The sequence below is a fragment of the Myxocyprinus asiaticus genome, chromosome 47 (assembly GCF_019703515.2).
Source record: "Myxocyprinus asiaticus isolate MX2 ecotype Aquarium Trade chromosome 47, UBuf_Myxa_2, whole genome shotgun sequence".
Taxonomy (NCBI): domain Eukaryota; kingdom Metazoa; phylum Chordata; class Actinopteri; order Cypriniformes; family Catostomidae; genus Myxocyprinus; species Myxocyprinus asiaticus.
The window spans coordinates 9,219,241-9,236,531 of NC_059390.1; the positions used below are offsets into that span (position 1 = coordinate 9,219,241).

A 17,291-nucleotide genomic window follows, 5' to 3' on the forward strand; every position below is an offset into this window, starting at 1 on the left:
TCGGACATGTAAAGCGGCGATTGGACGACGCTGGCTGCGGACCGCTCTCTGATTGGTGCGGTGTTGTGCGTGGGGCGCTGTGATTGGCGCACACCGACTGAGCACCGCCTCAGAGCGCAGGAGTTCATAAAGCCGCCTTCTGCCTTTCCATCCACGCTCTGCAAGAGTTCATTGCGTCTGCAGCAAAATTTCACTACCGTTAATAAATTGCCTTTGTTTCGAAAACAATGAGGCGATTGTGGATTATAGGTCTCCTCTGTGCACTTCTTGCATTTGGTGAGTATGTTTTATTAAATGGGCATGCATTCTCCGTTATGCGAATTTGAAGATTTTAGGTTGAACTTGACAAAGCAGTTTACATTAATGTTTGTATTGTATTCATTGTATTGTTCCTCTCTGCTTTATAGGCCTTAGTTATTCTATATATTCATATCATAAATAAGAGATTTTGTAATGTCTAGATCATTAGGCTCTTATTAAAAGGATGCATGGCTCAGATCAGGAAATAAAAGATGGAGTGTGGATCTGACTTGCATGTGCTACTGGAAGTTTCCTTAAGATTGAACTCAGTGTTATGCCAATTAATAATGACTGATTTTATTATAATAATTTCAGATCACAATATCCAGCTATATTGTGCATTAGAATTACAAACTGCATTGGAACAAGTTGTTTGTTCACTGTCGAATAATTTCCTTTTTATTTTTATTTTATTTTTTAAGGTGCATTTCTGGAAAATAGTCAAAAAATAAAAAGTAAATACTATGCATTTTAATAATAATAATAATTAAAAAAAAACTATACTATAGTAGAAAAAACTACACTGTATTCTAAGTCTTGAGCATAGATGAAACAAATTCAAGGCCTTATTATTGTGTAAAGTTAAGGGTCTTTTAAAGAGTACAAAGTTTAAGAGTCTGTACTTGAGGTCAACCGATAGTGGATTCTGCCAATATGATAACTAGGGTAGAGGAAAAGGCCAATAATCTATTAATCGGCCGATAGTTTTAAAAATGTATTTATGGAATGTTATAAATTCTTTCCTTACTATGATACAGAGTGGTAACCACCAGGGACATGTTCCCCCCCAATATTCATAATAGTGGTCTACTGATAAGGTTTTTTGTTCTCCATGGTTGATTATTAAATTATTCATGTGGTTACCACCCCCCCCCCCCCCACATCCTGAATATGTGGTTACATCCTTGCTATGACGGGCACAGACACTAAGGCTACAAGAGTCCAAAATGAATAAAATCACAGATGCAGTTTGTTGTGCATCCAAATTCCCAATAATAATCTGAAAAAAAATGAAGATTTGGTGCATAACGTGGGACTTCTAACTATAAACAAGCCTGAATAAACGTACTTATTTTGACATAATGGAGACTTGGCTCCTTTACAATCCTCTATATTTAAGTATTTACCAAATTAAACTTTTTATAGCCTACAGCCTACCTCTAGTTTGTACACTTCACCACAAAACAGATCAAATTTAACTAAATTTCACTTAAAAATGTCAACAGACTGCATATTCATGCACAATGAACCACTTATTCTTAGCACAGTGGAGTCTTCGCTGACCAAATATGCCCAGTGATTACTTTATAAAACACTTGTGATCTCAATAAGATGGTTTTATTTTAGTGCATGGTGTGCTGTCTCATATCATAAAGTTATTGAGTAACTAAGTAGACCACAAACAACACTTGCATGCCATGGGCATGATAACCTTTAAATCTGTAAATGTTCTTAAATGTTTGATGTTTTGCATAATTGCAGCATCTGTGAGAGCTGAAGATGATGTTGACATTGACAGCACAGTGGAAGAGGACCTAGGGAAGAGCCGAGACGGATCCCGCACAGATGACGAGGTTGTTCAGAGGTCTGTATGCACTTGAACTTGAAACTTGACTGCTCTTAGCTTCATTTAAATGTGAAATATCAAGACATGGAGCAATGTTCCTCTTGTTTCTGATATCCCTTATTGCATTGAACATTTAAAGTGGGGAAATAAAGCCTTGACACAAATTTTAGCTGCTGTTTTGGCTTGTTAAAACATCTGTTTGTTAAATTTAAGCACATACGTCTAAAATGAACCCCCTATGGGTGTTGGACATCTGTTTGATGCATTCATGTGACTTCTTCCACAATACTCAGGGGTAAACAGTAATTAGTCCATGGAGGAATCAACTTGTTACAAGCATCTTTAGCGTTCTATTTTTTTTCTTTTCTTTCTTTTTTTTTTTTCAAAGGGAGGAAGAAGCAATACAGCTCGATGGGTTGAACGCCTCACAAATTAAGGAAATTCGTGAGAAAGCAGAAAAGCATGCATTCCAGGCTGAAGTGAACAGAATGATGAAACTGATCATTAATTCTCTGTATAAGAACAAGGAGGTGAGTTGGTGGTTGGCTTTGATCACTTCATTTACATTATCTGTTTTTTATTTGCATATAAATGTTGGAGTTTTATCACAATTATTAGGCTATTAGATATACAACTAAATAATTGAGCTTCATTTAACGTGTAATTGGAAACTTTAATTACCATACTTATCCTAATTCTCCATTTTCACCCTACAGATCTTCCTCAGAGAGCTTATCTCCAATGCTTCTGATGCCCTGGATAAGATTCGGTTGCTGTCCTTAACCCATGAAGATGCCCTTGCTGCAAACGAAGAGCTTACTATTAAAATCAAGGTGTTTTGAGTTGCCTTTTACATAAGTAGTTCAGATACCCTTTCTTATTTAGCGGCCTATGTCTTGAACTCCCCACTGTGCCTTTTAGTAATGAAACTTTCCATTTGGCGGTTTTCAAAAATAATATCACTTGTACATTTGCATTGCAAAATAACTTTACATGTTTGTGAAGCATGCTGTGGAGCTTTTCCTTGTCATTTTCATATCTTAATTTTGATACTGAACCTATTTAACCACAGTCTGGCAATCAATATTTGTTTTTACTGTCATCTTATAGCTGTTATGTAATAATTAACATTGTCCCCGATACTTTGACAACTCCACAGTCTGACAAAGAGAAAAACATGCTTCACATTACTGATACTGGTATTGGCATGACCAAAGAGGAACTGGTGAAGAACCTCGGTACCATCGCCAAGTCTGGAACCAGTGAGTTCCTCAGCAAGATGACTGAGATGCAGGATGAGGGTCAGTCCACCTCTGAGCTGATTGGCCAGTTTGGTGTGGGTTTCTACTCTGCTTTCCTTGTGGCTGACAAGGTCATTGTCACATCTAAGCACAACAATGGCACTCAGCACATCTGGGAGTCTGATTCCAACGAGTTCTCCGTCATTGAGGACCCTCGTGGAGACACTCTGGGCAGAGGCACCACCATTACGTAAGCATTGGCTATTATGTAGTGCTGAAACCTCAAATGATCTTTTACATATCGAAACTTAAGTAACTAAACAAATCTTGATTTTTCAGGTTGGTGATGAAAGAGGAAGCTTCGGACTACCTTGAGCTGGAGACCATTAAGAACCTAGTGAAGAAGTATTCTCAGTTCATCAACTTCCCCATCTACGTATGGAGCAGCAAGGTCAGTCCTCTTGGACTCCAGACCCTCTAGTACCCTTTTTCCACCGAACTGGTGCTGGTTCTTGTGTTGGTGCTTGGTCGGGGAAACGTACCTCTCTCAGAATCAGCCCACATTTCCGCTGACTTGAAAGCAGAATATATAAAAATTGGGTTTAGTTGGAAGCTTACCAATATTACTGCTATGAAAAAGAAAATTCATTTGAAAATGAACACAAGCACCCAGAATCAAAAGACTAGCTGCAGAGCTTCATGAACTTACTGGTTTTCTCTGCCTTTTTTCAGACTGAGACCATTGAAGAGCCAATTGAGGAGGAGGCTGAGGCAGAGAAGGAGCCTGCAGAAGATGAAGCTGAGGTTGAGGAAGAGGATGAAGACAAGGACAAACCAAAGACTAAGAAGGTAAAACAAAAAACTGACCAGTGTTGAAACTACATGAACAAATAAACCTCAGTACCAGCAATTTTATGTATGTTTTTCAATGGTTTGAATGATTCAACTTCTCTGCAGGTGGAGAAGACCGTGTGGGACTGGGAGCTAATGAATGACATCAAACCCATCTGGCAGAGGCCTGCAAAGGAAGTGGAGGAGGATGAATACAAGGCCTTTTACAAGACATTCTCTAGGGTGAGTCAACCTGCACTATATGCATAGATAATGAATGCAATCATCCATGGTCTTCAGTGACCTCTTGGATCATTTAAGTAAAAAAAATTTTTATGTCAGGATTCAGATGAGCCCATGTCACACATCCATTTCACCGCTGAAGGCGAGGTCACTTTCAAGTCCATCCTCTTCATTCCTGCATCTGCACCCAGAGGCCTTTTCGATGAGTATGGTACCAAGAAGAATGACTTCATCAAGGTAAGTTTGATGACGTTCAAGTGAAGGAAAGCTTTCTCTTATGTCCTGTTCTTGAGTTAGACTTATACGTAATTTGGCTTCCAAACACATTTTTTTTTCTAGCTATTTGTGCGTAGAGTCTTCATCACCGATGACTTCCATGACATGATGCCCAAGTACCTCAACTTCATCAAAGGCGTTGTAAGTGCTGCTGTTCACCTCTATGGAAAGCATTATGATATTTCGGTATGGATTTTTGGTAAACCTAATGTTTGATTACTACTCTCAGGTGGACTCTGATGATCTTCCTCTAAATGTGTCTAGAGAGACTCTACAGCAACACAAACTGCTCAAGGTAAAGCTTAGTTTTGCTGATCAAATTGAATGCACAACCGGTTTTATGTAATATTATCCAATAATATAATGCATGATTGAGAATTTGGCTCTCAAAGCCCTTTAGAGATCTGCACTAGAGTTGCCTAGACTAGTATGTTTAATGTATTAAACTGTGATGAGATTCAAACTGATCAGTGGTTCCTCCGCAGGTCATCCGTAAGAAGCTGGTGCGCAAGACCCTGGATATGATCAAGAAGATCGCTGAGGAGCAGTACAACGATAAGTTCTGGAAGGAGTTTGGCACCAACGTCAAGTTAGGAGTGATTGAGGATCACTCCAACAGAACCCGCTTGGCCAAACTGCTTCGCTTCCAGACTTCCCACAGCGAGTCCGTCCTGTCCAGCCTGGAGCAGTATGTGGAGAGGATGAAGGAGAAGCAAGACAAGATCTACTTCATGGCTGGAACCAGCAGGAAGGAGGTGGGCATGGACACTTCATGCTGAATGTATCAAATGTCTAATATTGTTAAAATATGGCATTTGACACTTGCATAATGGTTCTGAGATGAGTGGAAAATTGTGTCCACAGGCATCTGTTTGGCTAAACAACTAAAAATGTAAATTTCTGTAGTTTACTCACTCAACACTTGTTGATCTAAAACTGTAAGACATCTTGACATCTGCCCTAGCTCTCCTTGGTACACTCATAAGTTCAAAAGAAGTAGCGATGTCTGATTCATAATTGAATCGTTCTTTTGAGTTTGATCTATTCAAAGAGTCAGATTGATTTGCAAACTTTCTGAATTATTTGTTTGTGAATCTTATCATTGCTACTATCATGAACGCATGGTAAATTATTAATAAACAGCACAAGGTACTCCATTTCTTTTGTCTAACTGGTTAATGTGTAATTTGTCTATTTTAGGCTGAGTCATCTCCATTTGTGGAGAAACTTTTAAAGAAGGGCTATGAGGTCATCTACCTGACTGAACCAGTGGATGAGTATTGCATCCAGGCCTTGCCTGAGTTTGATGGCAAGCGGTTCCAGAACGTGGCTAAGGAAGGCGTGAAGTTTGACGAGAGCGAGAAGGCCAAGGAGAATAGAGAGGCCTTGGAGAAAGACTTTGAACCCCTCACCACCTGGATGAAAGAAAAGGCCCTTAAGGACAATGTATGGGCCTTATTTTTAATGTATTGTTCTGCAGATTGTAAACTAAATACATTTAGAAATGGCACATACATTGAAATAAGTGTTTGTGTTATTTCAGATTGAGAAGGCCGTTTTGTCCCAGAGGTTGACCAACTCTCCCTGCGCTCTGGTTGCAAGTCAGTATGGCTGGTCTGGCAATATGGAACGAATCATGAAAGCACAGGCTTACCAGACAGGAAAAGACATTTCCACAAAGTAAGTTCTCTGTACAAGTTTTAAACTGACAAGTCTGTCTGCATACAAGCTTTAGTCGTGTACCCTTTTGAAGTTTTATAATGGTTAGTGATGCTTTCCAAGGTATTTCTAACACAAAGTTCACAATGCAGTCCACCATGTCAAAATCGTAATATGGCTAATACACTGCAAACAGTTTCACGATCTGGTGATTAAACTTAGCACAAACCTTTTTCGTTTTCCTTTTCAAGTTATTATGCAAGTCAAAAGAAGACATTAGAAATCAACCCCAAACATCCTCTCATCAAGGAGATGTTGAGGAGAGTCAAAGTAAGTCCAACATCATCCTGATTCTGTTAATTTCTAAAGATTTTCCTCAAGATCTGTGAAGTGGTTAGAAGTGGTCTAAATTATATTGCTATGTTTGTAGGCAGACGCTGAGGATCAGACCGCTGCCGATTTAGCCGTGGTGCTCTTTGAGACCGCCACACTGCGCTCTGGCTACCAGCTCTCAGACACCAAAGCCTATGGAGACAGAATAGAGCGCATGCTCCGGCTCAGCATGAACGTAGACCTCGATGCACAGGTACGGCCATGCATATACATGCTCTAAATCACATTATAACACCTATTGTGCTAGACAGAGAAGTTTAAATAAACCAAGACCCCACAATCATGAAAAACCTTGAAATATCAGTGAATATTAAAATTGTGTTTTCCATGCTTGGAATAGTCATGGACACGAATCTTTAAAGTCATGAAAATTGTTGAACTGAATACTCATTTTTCAGGTTATGCTCTGTTGTAAGATTATTTATTGCTCTTAGAATAACATGTGCTTGCAGTTGCAAGCTATGTGATGTCTTATTTGTGTGAGAATTTTTCTTTTAAGTCTGTTGAACTGATTCACAAATTGGTCTGAATAATTCATTACCGAGTCAGTCAGAATTGTAAATATTTAAATCCTTGACAAGTAATCATAAACATCTGGAAAAGTCATGGAAATTCAATGGTCAAAAAGTGTGGGAATGCACATGTACATGCACAATCACATTGAAACACCTACAGTGGAGGAGAGGTGTTTAAATGTTTCTCAATATCCTGCTGCTCTGTCCACGTGCAGGTAGAGGAGGAGCCAGAGGAGGAACCTGAAGAACAGGCAGAGGATGCAGAGGCTGAAGAAGAGGAAGTCCAGGCAGATGAGGATGTAGAGGAAGAATCGGTGAGTGTGTGCCAAAACAGGAATGAATTGAGGTGATGTTGCTTGAGCTAGGCTAGGCTTAACTTCATGTACTTGTGTTTCAGGATTCCACAGACAAAGACGAGTTGTAAAACTGTATGACTGGTAGGGACTGGGCTTTGGATTGTGATGCAGAGTGAAGATGGCGACTGCGGCTGTTCATCTTTTCTCTGTGAGGGTGGGTTAGGTTTGGGTAATATGGGCTGTTTATTTTTAAGCTGTTGCTTTGTGTTTGAGATTTTTTTTTTTTTTTTTTTTTTTTTTTTACATTCCTCCATGATTGTAAATTTGTTAATATTTAACTGACCCAGTTGTGGAGAGCTGGCTCCTGTCCATTGAACCATTAAATGTTTCCGTAAAGGGATCCTGTGTAGTTGTCTTTTTACCATCTGTAAAGTGTTTTTATTTTTTTTTTAACGTTTCTTAATATTACATTGACACTGTAAAAGAAATCCACCAACCTTAAACATTCTGTTGCCACCAGTCTGAACACAAAGTCAGAAAGTCAAAGTGACAGAGTTTAAAACTGGATATTGTTCAGTCTGTTTAAACTCATGGTCGTACCAGGGAGAACTTTCCTGTGGGGTCTGGAATAAACCATTTTTCCCAGAGGTCCAAATGGACACAGGGGTAGTCCCAGGGTTTGAAACGGCCGTTCCAGTGCAATAAATGTGCCTTTTGGAGGAAAGACTCAGGATAACGTGCATCAGGACTCCAGCCTTGATAAAACACAAGAGAATGTTTAGAGATTTACAATGCTTTAGTGTAAATTTATTCTTCATCTGTACTAGAGGTTGACCAATAGTTTATTGTGCATCCAAAATCCCAATTATAACCAGAAAATTAAGACTTGGTGCATAATGTGGTACTATAAACAAGACTGAAATACACTGGGGACTCTTGTACGGAAATGACAGAGACTTTGCTGTGTTACAATGCTCTACATGCAAGTATTTACCAAAGTAAGCTTTTTATAGCCTATATATTAAACCGATGAAAAGTTTTGCATATATATTTCACCAGATGAGGTTTAATAAAGAATAAGTTTGTTATTATACACCAGATAAGTTGGAGATACAATGTATCTGCTGACGGAGGAAGAGTTTTCATAGTCACATTTTTCTTTGCATACCCTTGCTTCAATTTTGAACATTTGATTAAGCGAAATAACTACATATGTATTGAAATGAGGACAGAAAATATGGTTGAATATTGTAAATGATAAAAGACTTGGATACAGCAAATCCCCATAAGGTGTCACCGTGTTAGTGATTGTTTCTATTTCACCTCTAGAGACTGCTGTTATATTGTAGAACCAAGCTGTTCCAATTGTGGAATCCTACAACAGCAGACAAAGACGAACAAAAAAGGAATAATAAAAAAACTATTTGCATAGATTTTTGCCAATAACTGATAGCTCAAAAAAGCTACTATCGGAACCAATTAATCAGTAAAACCGATATATTGTCTACCTCTAATCTATTCAACAACTTCAATTACAGTGGTAAATTCACCATATTTTTATTTTCTCCAAAAAATTTAGTCACCCCTCTGTTGGTCTTTTAGCAAGATCATTTAATGTGAATATCTCAGGATATAGAATACTACACCCAAATACGGTTGTTAAAGCATAGGGGTAGATCATTTATGAACCTTCAGAGACCTAAACATTGATATTGATTAAATGGTTTTTTTTTTTCTTGTTTTTTAGGAAGCCACTGATTTAACCATATTTTATTTTGGGGTGCATTTTGGTGTGACTTTGTAAGTTTTGACATTCAATTTGCAAGTTTGTCCTTGCAGAACTGTTATGATTCAGTTCAGAGTGTGCACTACTGTAGTTTTACCCATTTTTAATAAATAGTTTTAAATGTTGCTATTCTGCTATAAAGGGTCCTAGAGGGTTAAGCAATTCCTATTTTTTTTTTTTTTTTAAGTACAATCCTGAGGTGATTTATTATATTTAATTTATCTTTAGATAACTGTCTTTTTAGGAGAGGAAAGAAATCACAAATATGCCTGAGCATGATGAAAAATAATCGGTAAATGCTTTCTAAAGCAATTTAAATGGATTTAAAGTGATGCAAGACTCAAGTGAGGCCTCTGGTCAGAAATGATGATTAAGAGATATTTAGCAGAAAATAATGTGCAAGTTATAAAACATTCAGTTACCCAGATGTCTGACATGCCACAGTGGATCAATGGTGGTGTATTTATCATGAAAGACAATCAGCATTGGAGGAGTGGCCACACCACCGGCCACAGCACTGCTGAACAAGTTTTCCCTACATTTTAATGGGGAGAAATAGAAATAAAAAATGTGGTTTGATCCCTTTAAAACACACAAGTGATAATTTTTGCATCCTACTGACCACTAATTCAGTCTCCTAAGATGTAATACTACAGAATTTAGACTCACCTGAAATTCTCAGCCATCCATTTCTCTAACTGTTTAGTAATTTTTTGCTTTTTCCATTCACCAATATCAGCCACAAAAACTCCTGGATTAAATGTGCAATCACTAGGGTTGATGCCCAGATCTCTGACTTCCTCTTTGCGGTAATCCAGGAAGCCCATATAGGTTGTCTGTGAGAGAGTCATATTTTTTATTCTGCAAGTGAACAAAGCAAAAAGTAGCTCCCATTTAGGAAGCAAGCCAACACGTGGAATGCATGCATACACATATTACAATTAACTTGTACTAAAACACTTACACATACAGAAATACACACCTGCATCCCCACACTGCGCACCATCTCGTGAGTGGTGGGCAGATCACAGTCTGAAGCAAACGCAGCAGCATGCCCATGTTTCAGTTTAATGTGGTACAGTTCCTGTATATCTCCTGTGGGTCAGATAAAACATTTATTACCACAGTAACTAGAGTGGTGAAGTGATGTCATGCATTTATGAGATTGATCTTCCTTTTCTATTATCAACTTGATAATGAAAGCTGTATCAATACATGTATAAGTGTCACTAAAACCACATATTCAGTATAAAATTAAGGCTTCTATAGATAATGCATAGAATAATGGATTTGATCATGGATTTTACCTTGCACTATGACATCATCGTCCAGGTAAACAATCCGCTTATGATTTCCAATGGCAAGGAGTGGCAAATAGAACCTCACAAAGTTCAGCTGCAACACATAAGAAACCAGGATCTCACCAGAGCGAGGGAATCAAGAAACATTTCCTGTATGTAAAAACTTTGACAAATTGACTAAAAAGATCATACAATGTGTGGTTATTAGAGGTAGACCGATATATCGATTTTACCGATTAATCGGTGCCGACAGTTGCTTTTTGGATATATATAAAAATTCCTCCGTGTTCCTCTGTGGCCGGCACTGGAGGGGTCTACAGTTAGAGTGGCTTGGTTCTACAGTATAACTGAGCCCTCTAGAAGTGAAATAAAACAAATAACTGACACCTCATGGGGTGACAATATTCATCATATTTTTATCTTCACAATGCATATTTTGTTATTTTGATTAGACAATCAAGTGTCATCAGAATTATGTATATATATATATATATATACACACACATACATACACACTACCGGTCAAAAGTTTTGAAACACTTGCCTGAAATGTTTCTCATGATCTTAAAAATCTTTTGATCTGAAGGCTTAAATGTTTGGAATTAGTTTTGTAGACAAAAACTATAATTGTGCCACCATATTAATTTATTTCATTATAAATATAAAATTTAATAATAAAAAACGTTTTTGAAATTGATGACTTGGACCAAATAATAAAGAAAAGCAGCCAATAAGTGCCCAACATAGATGGGAACTCCTTCAATACTGTTTAAAAAGCATCCCAGGGTGATACCTCAAGAAGTTGGTTGAGAAAATGTCAAGAGTACATGACTGCAAATTCTAGGCAAAGGGTGACTACTTTGAAGATGCTAAAATATAACACAGTTTTTTTTAGTCACATCATAATTCCCATAGTTCCATTTATGTTATTCCATAGTTTTGATGACTTTACTATTATTCTAAAATGTGAAGAAAAAAAAAATTATAATAAAGAATGAGTGAGTGTTTCAGAACTTTTGACCGGTAGTGTGTGTGTGTATGTATATATATATATATATATATATATAGTATATATACAGTATACAAAACTCTTCATCTGGTAAATATATAGGCTGTAAGACAAGCTTAATTTGGTTAATACTTAATATAAATTATTGTGTGTTTCGGGCTTGCTTATAGTTTAATGTCCCGCATTATGCACCAAATCTTGTGCATCTTGTGGTTATTATTGGGATTTTAGTTTCACAATAATCTTCATCTGGGATTTTATTAATTTTGTAGCCTCTTTGTCTGTGCCTGTCATAGGAAGGTAAGACTACATTTTTTTATTTTTTTTACATTCTATAAATGGATTTTAAAAACTATGGGCCGCTTAATCGGTTATCGGCCTTACCTCCTTTATCAATGTCGGCAAAATCCACTATCGGTCGACCTCTAGTGGTTATGTCTGTTAATAAAAAATGTATGACGCAGCTGAAGTTAGCAATCATCTATATATAAAAGTGGACTATAAATCATCTCAGCAGAACTCACAGGGTGCAGTAGTTCTGGTCTGGATGAGTCCGGATTTACTTTCCCTTTCAAAACCATCGGGTTGAACTCCAGGATCTTGTACCTGACTTTTCTCAGCTTGGTATTCTCTATGTATTCTCTGCTCAAGCCCAGAGGAAGAAAATATTCATGTTTGTTAATGATAATGCCTTGTTGAGTAAGAAAGTAGATGCTCAACTCTCATTTATTTCTCACACATCCAAAGGGAGGATCAGCTGAATGATATTTCTGTTTTACATAATAATATGCTCATATTCAAGATAAGTATTTAAAGTAAATCTAAAATCTTCATTTTAAAATGACATTAAAAATCCAGTGAACATATTTAGACCAAGTATAAGGTGGCAGCCAGCAGCAGGACATTGAGTCAAAAATTAGTCAGTGACGCCATGCACCTTATCTTTTTGATGGCATCTCGCAGGGTAACTATGTAGAAGAAAACACTAGCGCGAGTGTTGCTGTAGACGCTGTTGATAGTTGCCATGGTAGCACCAATGCGCTCCTCTGAAGCACAGATCAGCACAGGGATGTCTCTGTCCACCTCTGTCTCATCTTCTACATTGTTTCTGGGGGCATTTCCTGGGTCTTTCCTGAGCTCTGAATTCCATGACCAGCAAGAGTGCGATTAGTCAATAAAACATGTTCCTTGATGCAGGAGGGCAATGAACCACAAACTGAGGAAATATATTAGACCCTTTCAAAACTGACTGATGCAAGTTTACCTGAGTACTTGGACAGTGTCTGTGGTCTGGTCATGTTGTACAGGAAAGCAAGTGCCACCAGGATAAGCAGAATGAGGAGCCCATGGTTGACTAGCAAACAGAGAGAAGGATGGCAAAAAAAAATGCATGCTGCACATGTGAATAACAGATGGCCAGAAGAGGTCGCTGTAAGACATCAACAATGCTATTACTTTCTACTGCTGCTGCTAGCGGGAGATGAGAAGATTTGTTCGGCCATTTTTTCACTATATATGAATGTACAGCACATTAAATATTTGGAATTATGGCTGAGATACTGTAGGAGTGAGTATATCTGCTTATGCAGGTGCAACATACAGCAGGGGGTTGGTTTAGGACAGGCAGGAAAGTGACACTGCCCAAATTCCCCCAATATCATTCATATTTTTGTCAGTACACACAAATGCTTTTCGGGACATCTGTTCATTTTATCAGACTTTTTTGCTTCCTATCTAATGCAAAACGTGTGCTTACTGGTGTACGTTTAATCCCTTTCAATACCTGAATAAAATTAAGATGAAGTGGGTTGCTGATACTGACAACTTATGTTTAAAGGAATGTTCTGGGTTCAATACAAGTTAAGTTAAAATGACAGAATTTGTGGCATAGTGTTGAGTATCACAAAAAATCATTTTGACTATCCCTTATTTGTAAAAAAAAAAAAAAAAAATAAGAAGCAAAAATAAGAAGCAAAAATTGCACTTAATGAAAGTGAATGGGACCAGTCCATAAACATTAAAATACACGCTGTTTTCAAAGAATAGCCATGAGACATAAAAACAAGACATAAACATTATACATGTTAAAGGCATAATGTTGATTACCACAAGAGTTATTTTCCACTCGTCCCTCCTTTTCTTTAAAAAAAAAAAATGGAGGTTACAGTGAGGCACTAACAATAGAAGTGAATGGGGCCAATTTTTGGAGGGTTTAAAAGCAGAAATGTGAAGCTTATAATTTTATAAAAGCACTTACTTTAATTCTTCTTTTAAAACTAATGCATTATTTGAGTTGTAAAGTTGTTTAATTCATTGTTTTTTTTTTTGTGTGGTCGTTTTAGGGTTTACATCGTCATGGCAAGAGGTTGTAAAACTGGATGTAACATTACAAAGAAAAGGTTAGTAAGTGATTTTAACACACTAAAATCAGGTTAACACTCATATTGTTTACATCTTGTGGCTATACTTTTGAAAAAGTGAGTATATTGACATTTATGGATTGGCCCCCATTCACTTCCATTGTAAGTGCCTCACTCACTGTAACCTCGTTTTTTGCTTCTTTTTTTATTTATTTATTTTTATTTAAAAAAATGAGGGAGAAGTTGAAATTATTTTTGTGGTAATCAACATTATTCCCCAAATTCTTGTATTGAAAAAAATTGAACCCAGAATATTCCTTTAACATGATTTTAGGGGCCTGCAAAATCTTCTGTGATTTCAAGACTTCCAAAAACCCCATACATTTCTTTTATGGGTCCTCAATCTGTCTGGTTACTTCATTTACTCTACAAGGGCCAATGCCAACAATATCCTGTTTGACTGACCCCTCCCCCACCACATACACAATCACTGGAGACATCCTAGTTTTGCAGGATAGCACTGCAGTATGAGTCAGGGGTCTGGCTATGCAATACCTACTTGAACTAAAAAGCTTTATGTTTAGATTTCTTAATGAAGACAATTCAATATCATGTACGTATGCATTACACAGATTTTTAGGACCAAAATCGAGAGTCTGATTAAAAGTTGAATTCATAGTCTGAACCTGACATTTTTTGACGAGGATTATGCAACATTGATGCATAATCAAAGAAAGTAATGGAAGCACAATCTGCAAATATTGCATTTTGTTACTTACTTTTCTTCAATAGAGCCATGTTTCATCCTAAAGCATCTGTAAAAAGACAGAAAAATGGTGAGATGGCTTCACATTACTTGGCCTCTACCACAAAGTAAATGAATAAAAAATTATTTACTTTCTCTTAACTTGTTTATTGAGTAATCTGTTCCTTAAAGGGGGTAGTTCACCCAAGAATGACCATTTACTCACCCTCATGTCATCCCAGATGAATGAATGAATGAATGAATGAACGTTACATTTATATAGCGCTTTTCTGACACTATACTCAAAGCGCTTTACGCAGTGTATACACAGAAGTGTATGGCTTTCTTTCTTCTACTGAACACAAATGAATATTTTTAGAAGAATATCTCGGCTCTGTAGGTCCATACAATATAATGCAAATGAATGGTGGCCAGGACTCAGAAGGTCCAAAAAGGACATAAAGGCAGCATAAAAGTAAGCCATACAACTCCAGTGGTTAAATCTGTAAATTCAGAAGTAACAAGATAGGTGAAATTTTCATTTTTGGGTGAACTATCCCTTTAATATTAGGCAAACTTGGCTAATGTCATCCTATTCTTTTGGTTATGTCCAAGATGAAATTTTAAGAGGACTGTGGGGATCTTGAGTCTCTGTACACATGTGGGACTGCTTACCGGGAGTCTCCCAGCCTTTCCTTCCTGGTGGCATTCTTCACTAAGCCTTTAACTCAGAGATATCTATTTGATTCTCTGTCACTCCCCACTTCATATTACATTTTTAAAGGCCTCTCAGAGCAGAGCAAGCCTATGTCTTCACCCTGGTGTTGAGGCATTGTCTCTACTGCCAAGCTTTACTGGCATGGCACTATTCAGACCAGTGAAAACCAGAAAGTTCATTTCTGGCTTTATGGTATAAAAACCTGCTAAAGTGCATCACACTGAATTGTGACTTAAAGGGATAGTTCACCCGAAATGATAATTCTTGCATCATTTAGTCACCCTCACGTTGTTACAAAACCTGTATGACTTTCTTTGTTCTGACAAAGCGTGATGTGAGGCAGAATGTTAGGGACTGAGAGCCTCAGTCACTATTCACTTTCAGTGGATGAAAAAAAAAAAGATGTAGTGAAAGTGAATGGCGGCTGAAGCTGTGATTTTGCCTAGCATTTCATTTTGTGTTTTACAGAAGAAAGTCAAATGGGTTTGGACACAAGGGGGTAAGGAAATTATGACCCTTGTAGTCAGGGTTGGGGAGTAACGGAATACATGTAACTGGATTACATATTTAAAATACAAAATATAAGTAACTGTATACCACTACAGCTACAATTTAAATCGTTAGTTATCAGAAGACAGTTCAAAAAGTATTTTGATTACTTAAGAGATTAATTTGCATTTTCTTATTTGTTTCACTTAATATTTAGTCTATTCAGTTGTAAAACTTTTATCTATATACATTTTGCGATTGGAGGAGCATTTGATCAGAGGTGAAACACTTTATGGTGTTACATTTATACGAGAAGAGAGAGGGCACTTTTACACTGAGGTATTTTTAATATAAGTGTACTCTGTTTTACAGCTGACAGATTTTTAAAGTTTGTTATGAACTTTTTTATAGTCAAAACAAGTGAAAAAACTGCCAGTGCTGAAGAAGTAATCCAAAGATTACATTACTGACCTTGAGTAATCTAACGGAATACATTACAAATTACATTTTACAGCATGTATTCTGTAATCTGTAGTGGAATACATTTAAAAAGCAGTGTTGAGTGTAATGCATTACTAAGTAATTAATTACTGTAATTAAATTACTTTTTCATTGAAAAAAGTAAAGGGATTACTCTTAAATTTTTCAGTACTTTAATTACAGTTACTTCTGATGTAATTGTGTTAAATATTGTATAGACTCTGGAACAATTCTATATAAAACAATAGTGAATTTAAAATCGAAATTTAACATCTAATGTTAAAATATATGTTTTCTAATTTAACGCAGCCCCCTTAAATTCTTTGGCCAGTTCATGAATAATTTATTTGATTTTATATGATTTATTTGAAAGAATTAAAAGAACAGTTTCATGTCTATCCTTGTATTTTTCATCTGGTCGAGGTTGATAAGGGTTTTAGAAAGTAATTAATTATAAGTAATGCAGTTACTTTTCACACAGAGTAATTAGTACAGTAATCTAGTTACACTGTAGATGATGTAATTAGTAGTTAGTAATTAATTACATTTTTAGAGTAACTTACCCAACACTGTTTAAAAGTAACCTTCCCATCCCTACTTATATTAATAATAATTGGTGGACATTCGAAGGAGTGTCAAATAAACACAACAGCACCGAGGTTACATTTTAAAAACGTTCCAATTATGTTTCTAATACTCATAAAAATTACAATCAAATATCCTAGTTATCACAGAAGGGGTACGTTTGGGTAAGGAAAACTTCATGAGGTGCAAGAGTGAAAACAAGGAAATAAGAGAAAGAGCGAGAAAACAAAGACAACTTCGACGCTTTTTAGTGACTGACATGAAATCTTGATGTTGCCCACTTACCACGAGAGATTCCCTGTATAATTCACAGCAGTCGCGCGACCATGTCCACTTCATATATACAACACAAGCGGGTGGGCGTAACAAACGCGCGAAACGTCCAGCGCAACTCTGTCTAGACGCACGCTGACTGAACCCCTCCCCCCCTCCCAAGTTTCTTAATTTCTGAGACCATGACACAATATCAACATGCCATTGTTTCCTGTGCCATTCAG

The 17,291-nt window shown here is 37.0% G+C and overlaps 2 protein-coding genes across 3 annotated transcripts; one reads left to right on the forward strand and one right to left on the reverse strand.

Annotated features, from left to right (window-relative positions):
- The first annotated feature begins 122 nt into the window (after window positions 1-122).
- On the forward strand, window positions 123-7,695 carry LOC127436712 (endoplasmin). Its single transcript, XM_051691022.1, has 18 exons — window positions 123-276; window positions 1,783-1,885; window positions 2,256-2,397; window positions 2,584-2,700; window positions 3,027-3,358; window positions 3,448-3,559; window positions 3,841-3,957; window positions 4,066-4,182; window positions 4,282-4,419; window positions 4,522-4,599; window positions 4,688-4,753; window positions 4,944-5,213; window positions 5,659-5,904; window positions 6,002-6,138; window positions 6,369-6,447; window positions 6,548-6,703; window positions 7,241-7,339; window positions 7,423-7,695. The coding sequence occupies exons 1-18, from the start codon at window positions 228-230 to the stop codon at window positions 7,447-7,449; spliced, it is 2,385 nt and encodes a 794-aa protein (XP_051546982.1). The 5' UTR covers window positions 123-227; the 3' UTR covers window positions 7,450-7,695.
- Window positions 7,696-7,884: 189 nt separating this feature from the next.
- Window positions 7,885-17,161, reverse strand: glt8d2 (glycosyltransferase 8 domain containing 2). Of its 2 annotated transcripts, XM_051691024.1 has the most exons (11): window positions 17,080-17,161; window positions 14,557-14,592; window positions 12,682-12,771; window positions 12,355-12,556; window positions 11,942-12,059; window positions 10,415-10,502; window positions 10,090-10,202; window positions 9,777-9,943; window positions 9,530-9,642; window positions 8,645-8,696; window positions 7,945-8,076 (listed from the first exon to the last, which is right to left on the reverse strand). In XM_051691024.1, the coding sequence occupies exons 2-10, from the start codon at window positions 14,573-14,575 to the stop codon at window positions 8,647-8,649; spliced, it is 960 nt and encodes a 319-aa protein (XP_051546984.1). In that variant the 5' UTR covers window positions 14,576-14,592; window positions 17,080-17,161; the 3' UTR covers window positions 7,945-8,076; window positions 8,645-8,646. The 2 variants fall into 2 exon arrangements, with proteins under 2 accessions (XP_051546983.1, XP_051546984.1); XM_051691023.1 differs by lacking the exon at window positions 8,645-8,696 and having other exon boundaries at window positions 7,885-8,076.
- Between the last annotated feature and the right edge of the window lie 130 nt (window positions 17,162-17,291).

Bases quoted from the DNA above. Each gene is read 5' to 3' on its own strand.
- LOC127436712 (XM_051691022.1), top strand. From the start codon at position 228: ATGAGGCGATTGTGGATTATAGGTCTCCTCTGTGCACTTCTTGCATTT. The intron at 4,600-4,687 runs GTAAGTGCTGCT...TACTACTCTCAG, and splicing joins TCAACTTCATCAAAGGCGTT to GTGGACTCTGATGATCTTCC. The intron at 6,704-7,240 runs GTACGGCCATGC...GTCCACGTGCAG, and splicing joins ACGTAGACCTCGATGCACAG to GTAGAGGAGGAGCCAGAGGA.
- glt8d2 (XM_051691023.1), bottom strand. The intron at 12,060-12,354 runs GTGCATGGCGTC...GGGCTTGAGCAG, and splicing joins GATGCCATCAAAAAGATAAG to AGAATACATAGAGAATACCA. The intron at 9,944-10,089 runs GTGTGTATTTCT...ACTCTCTCACAG, and splicing joins TGCGCAGTGTGGGGATGCAG to ACAACCTATATGGGCTTCCT.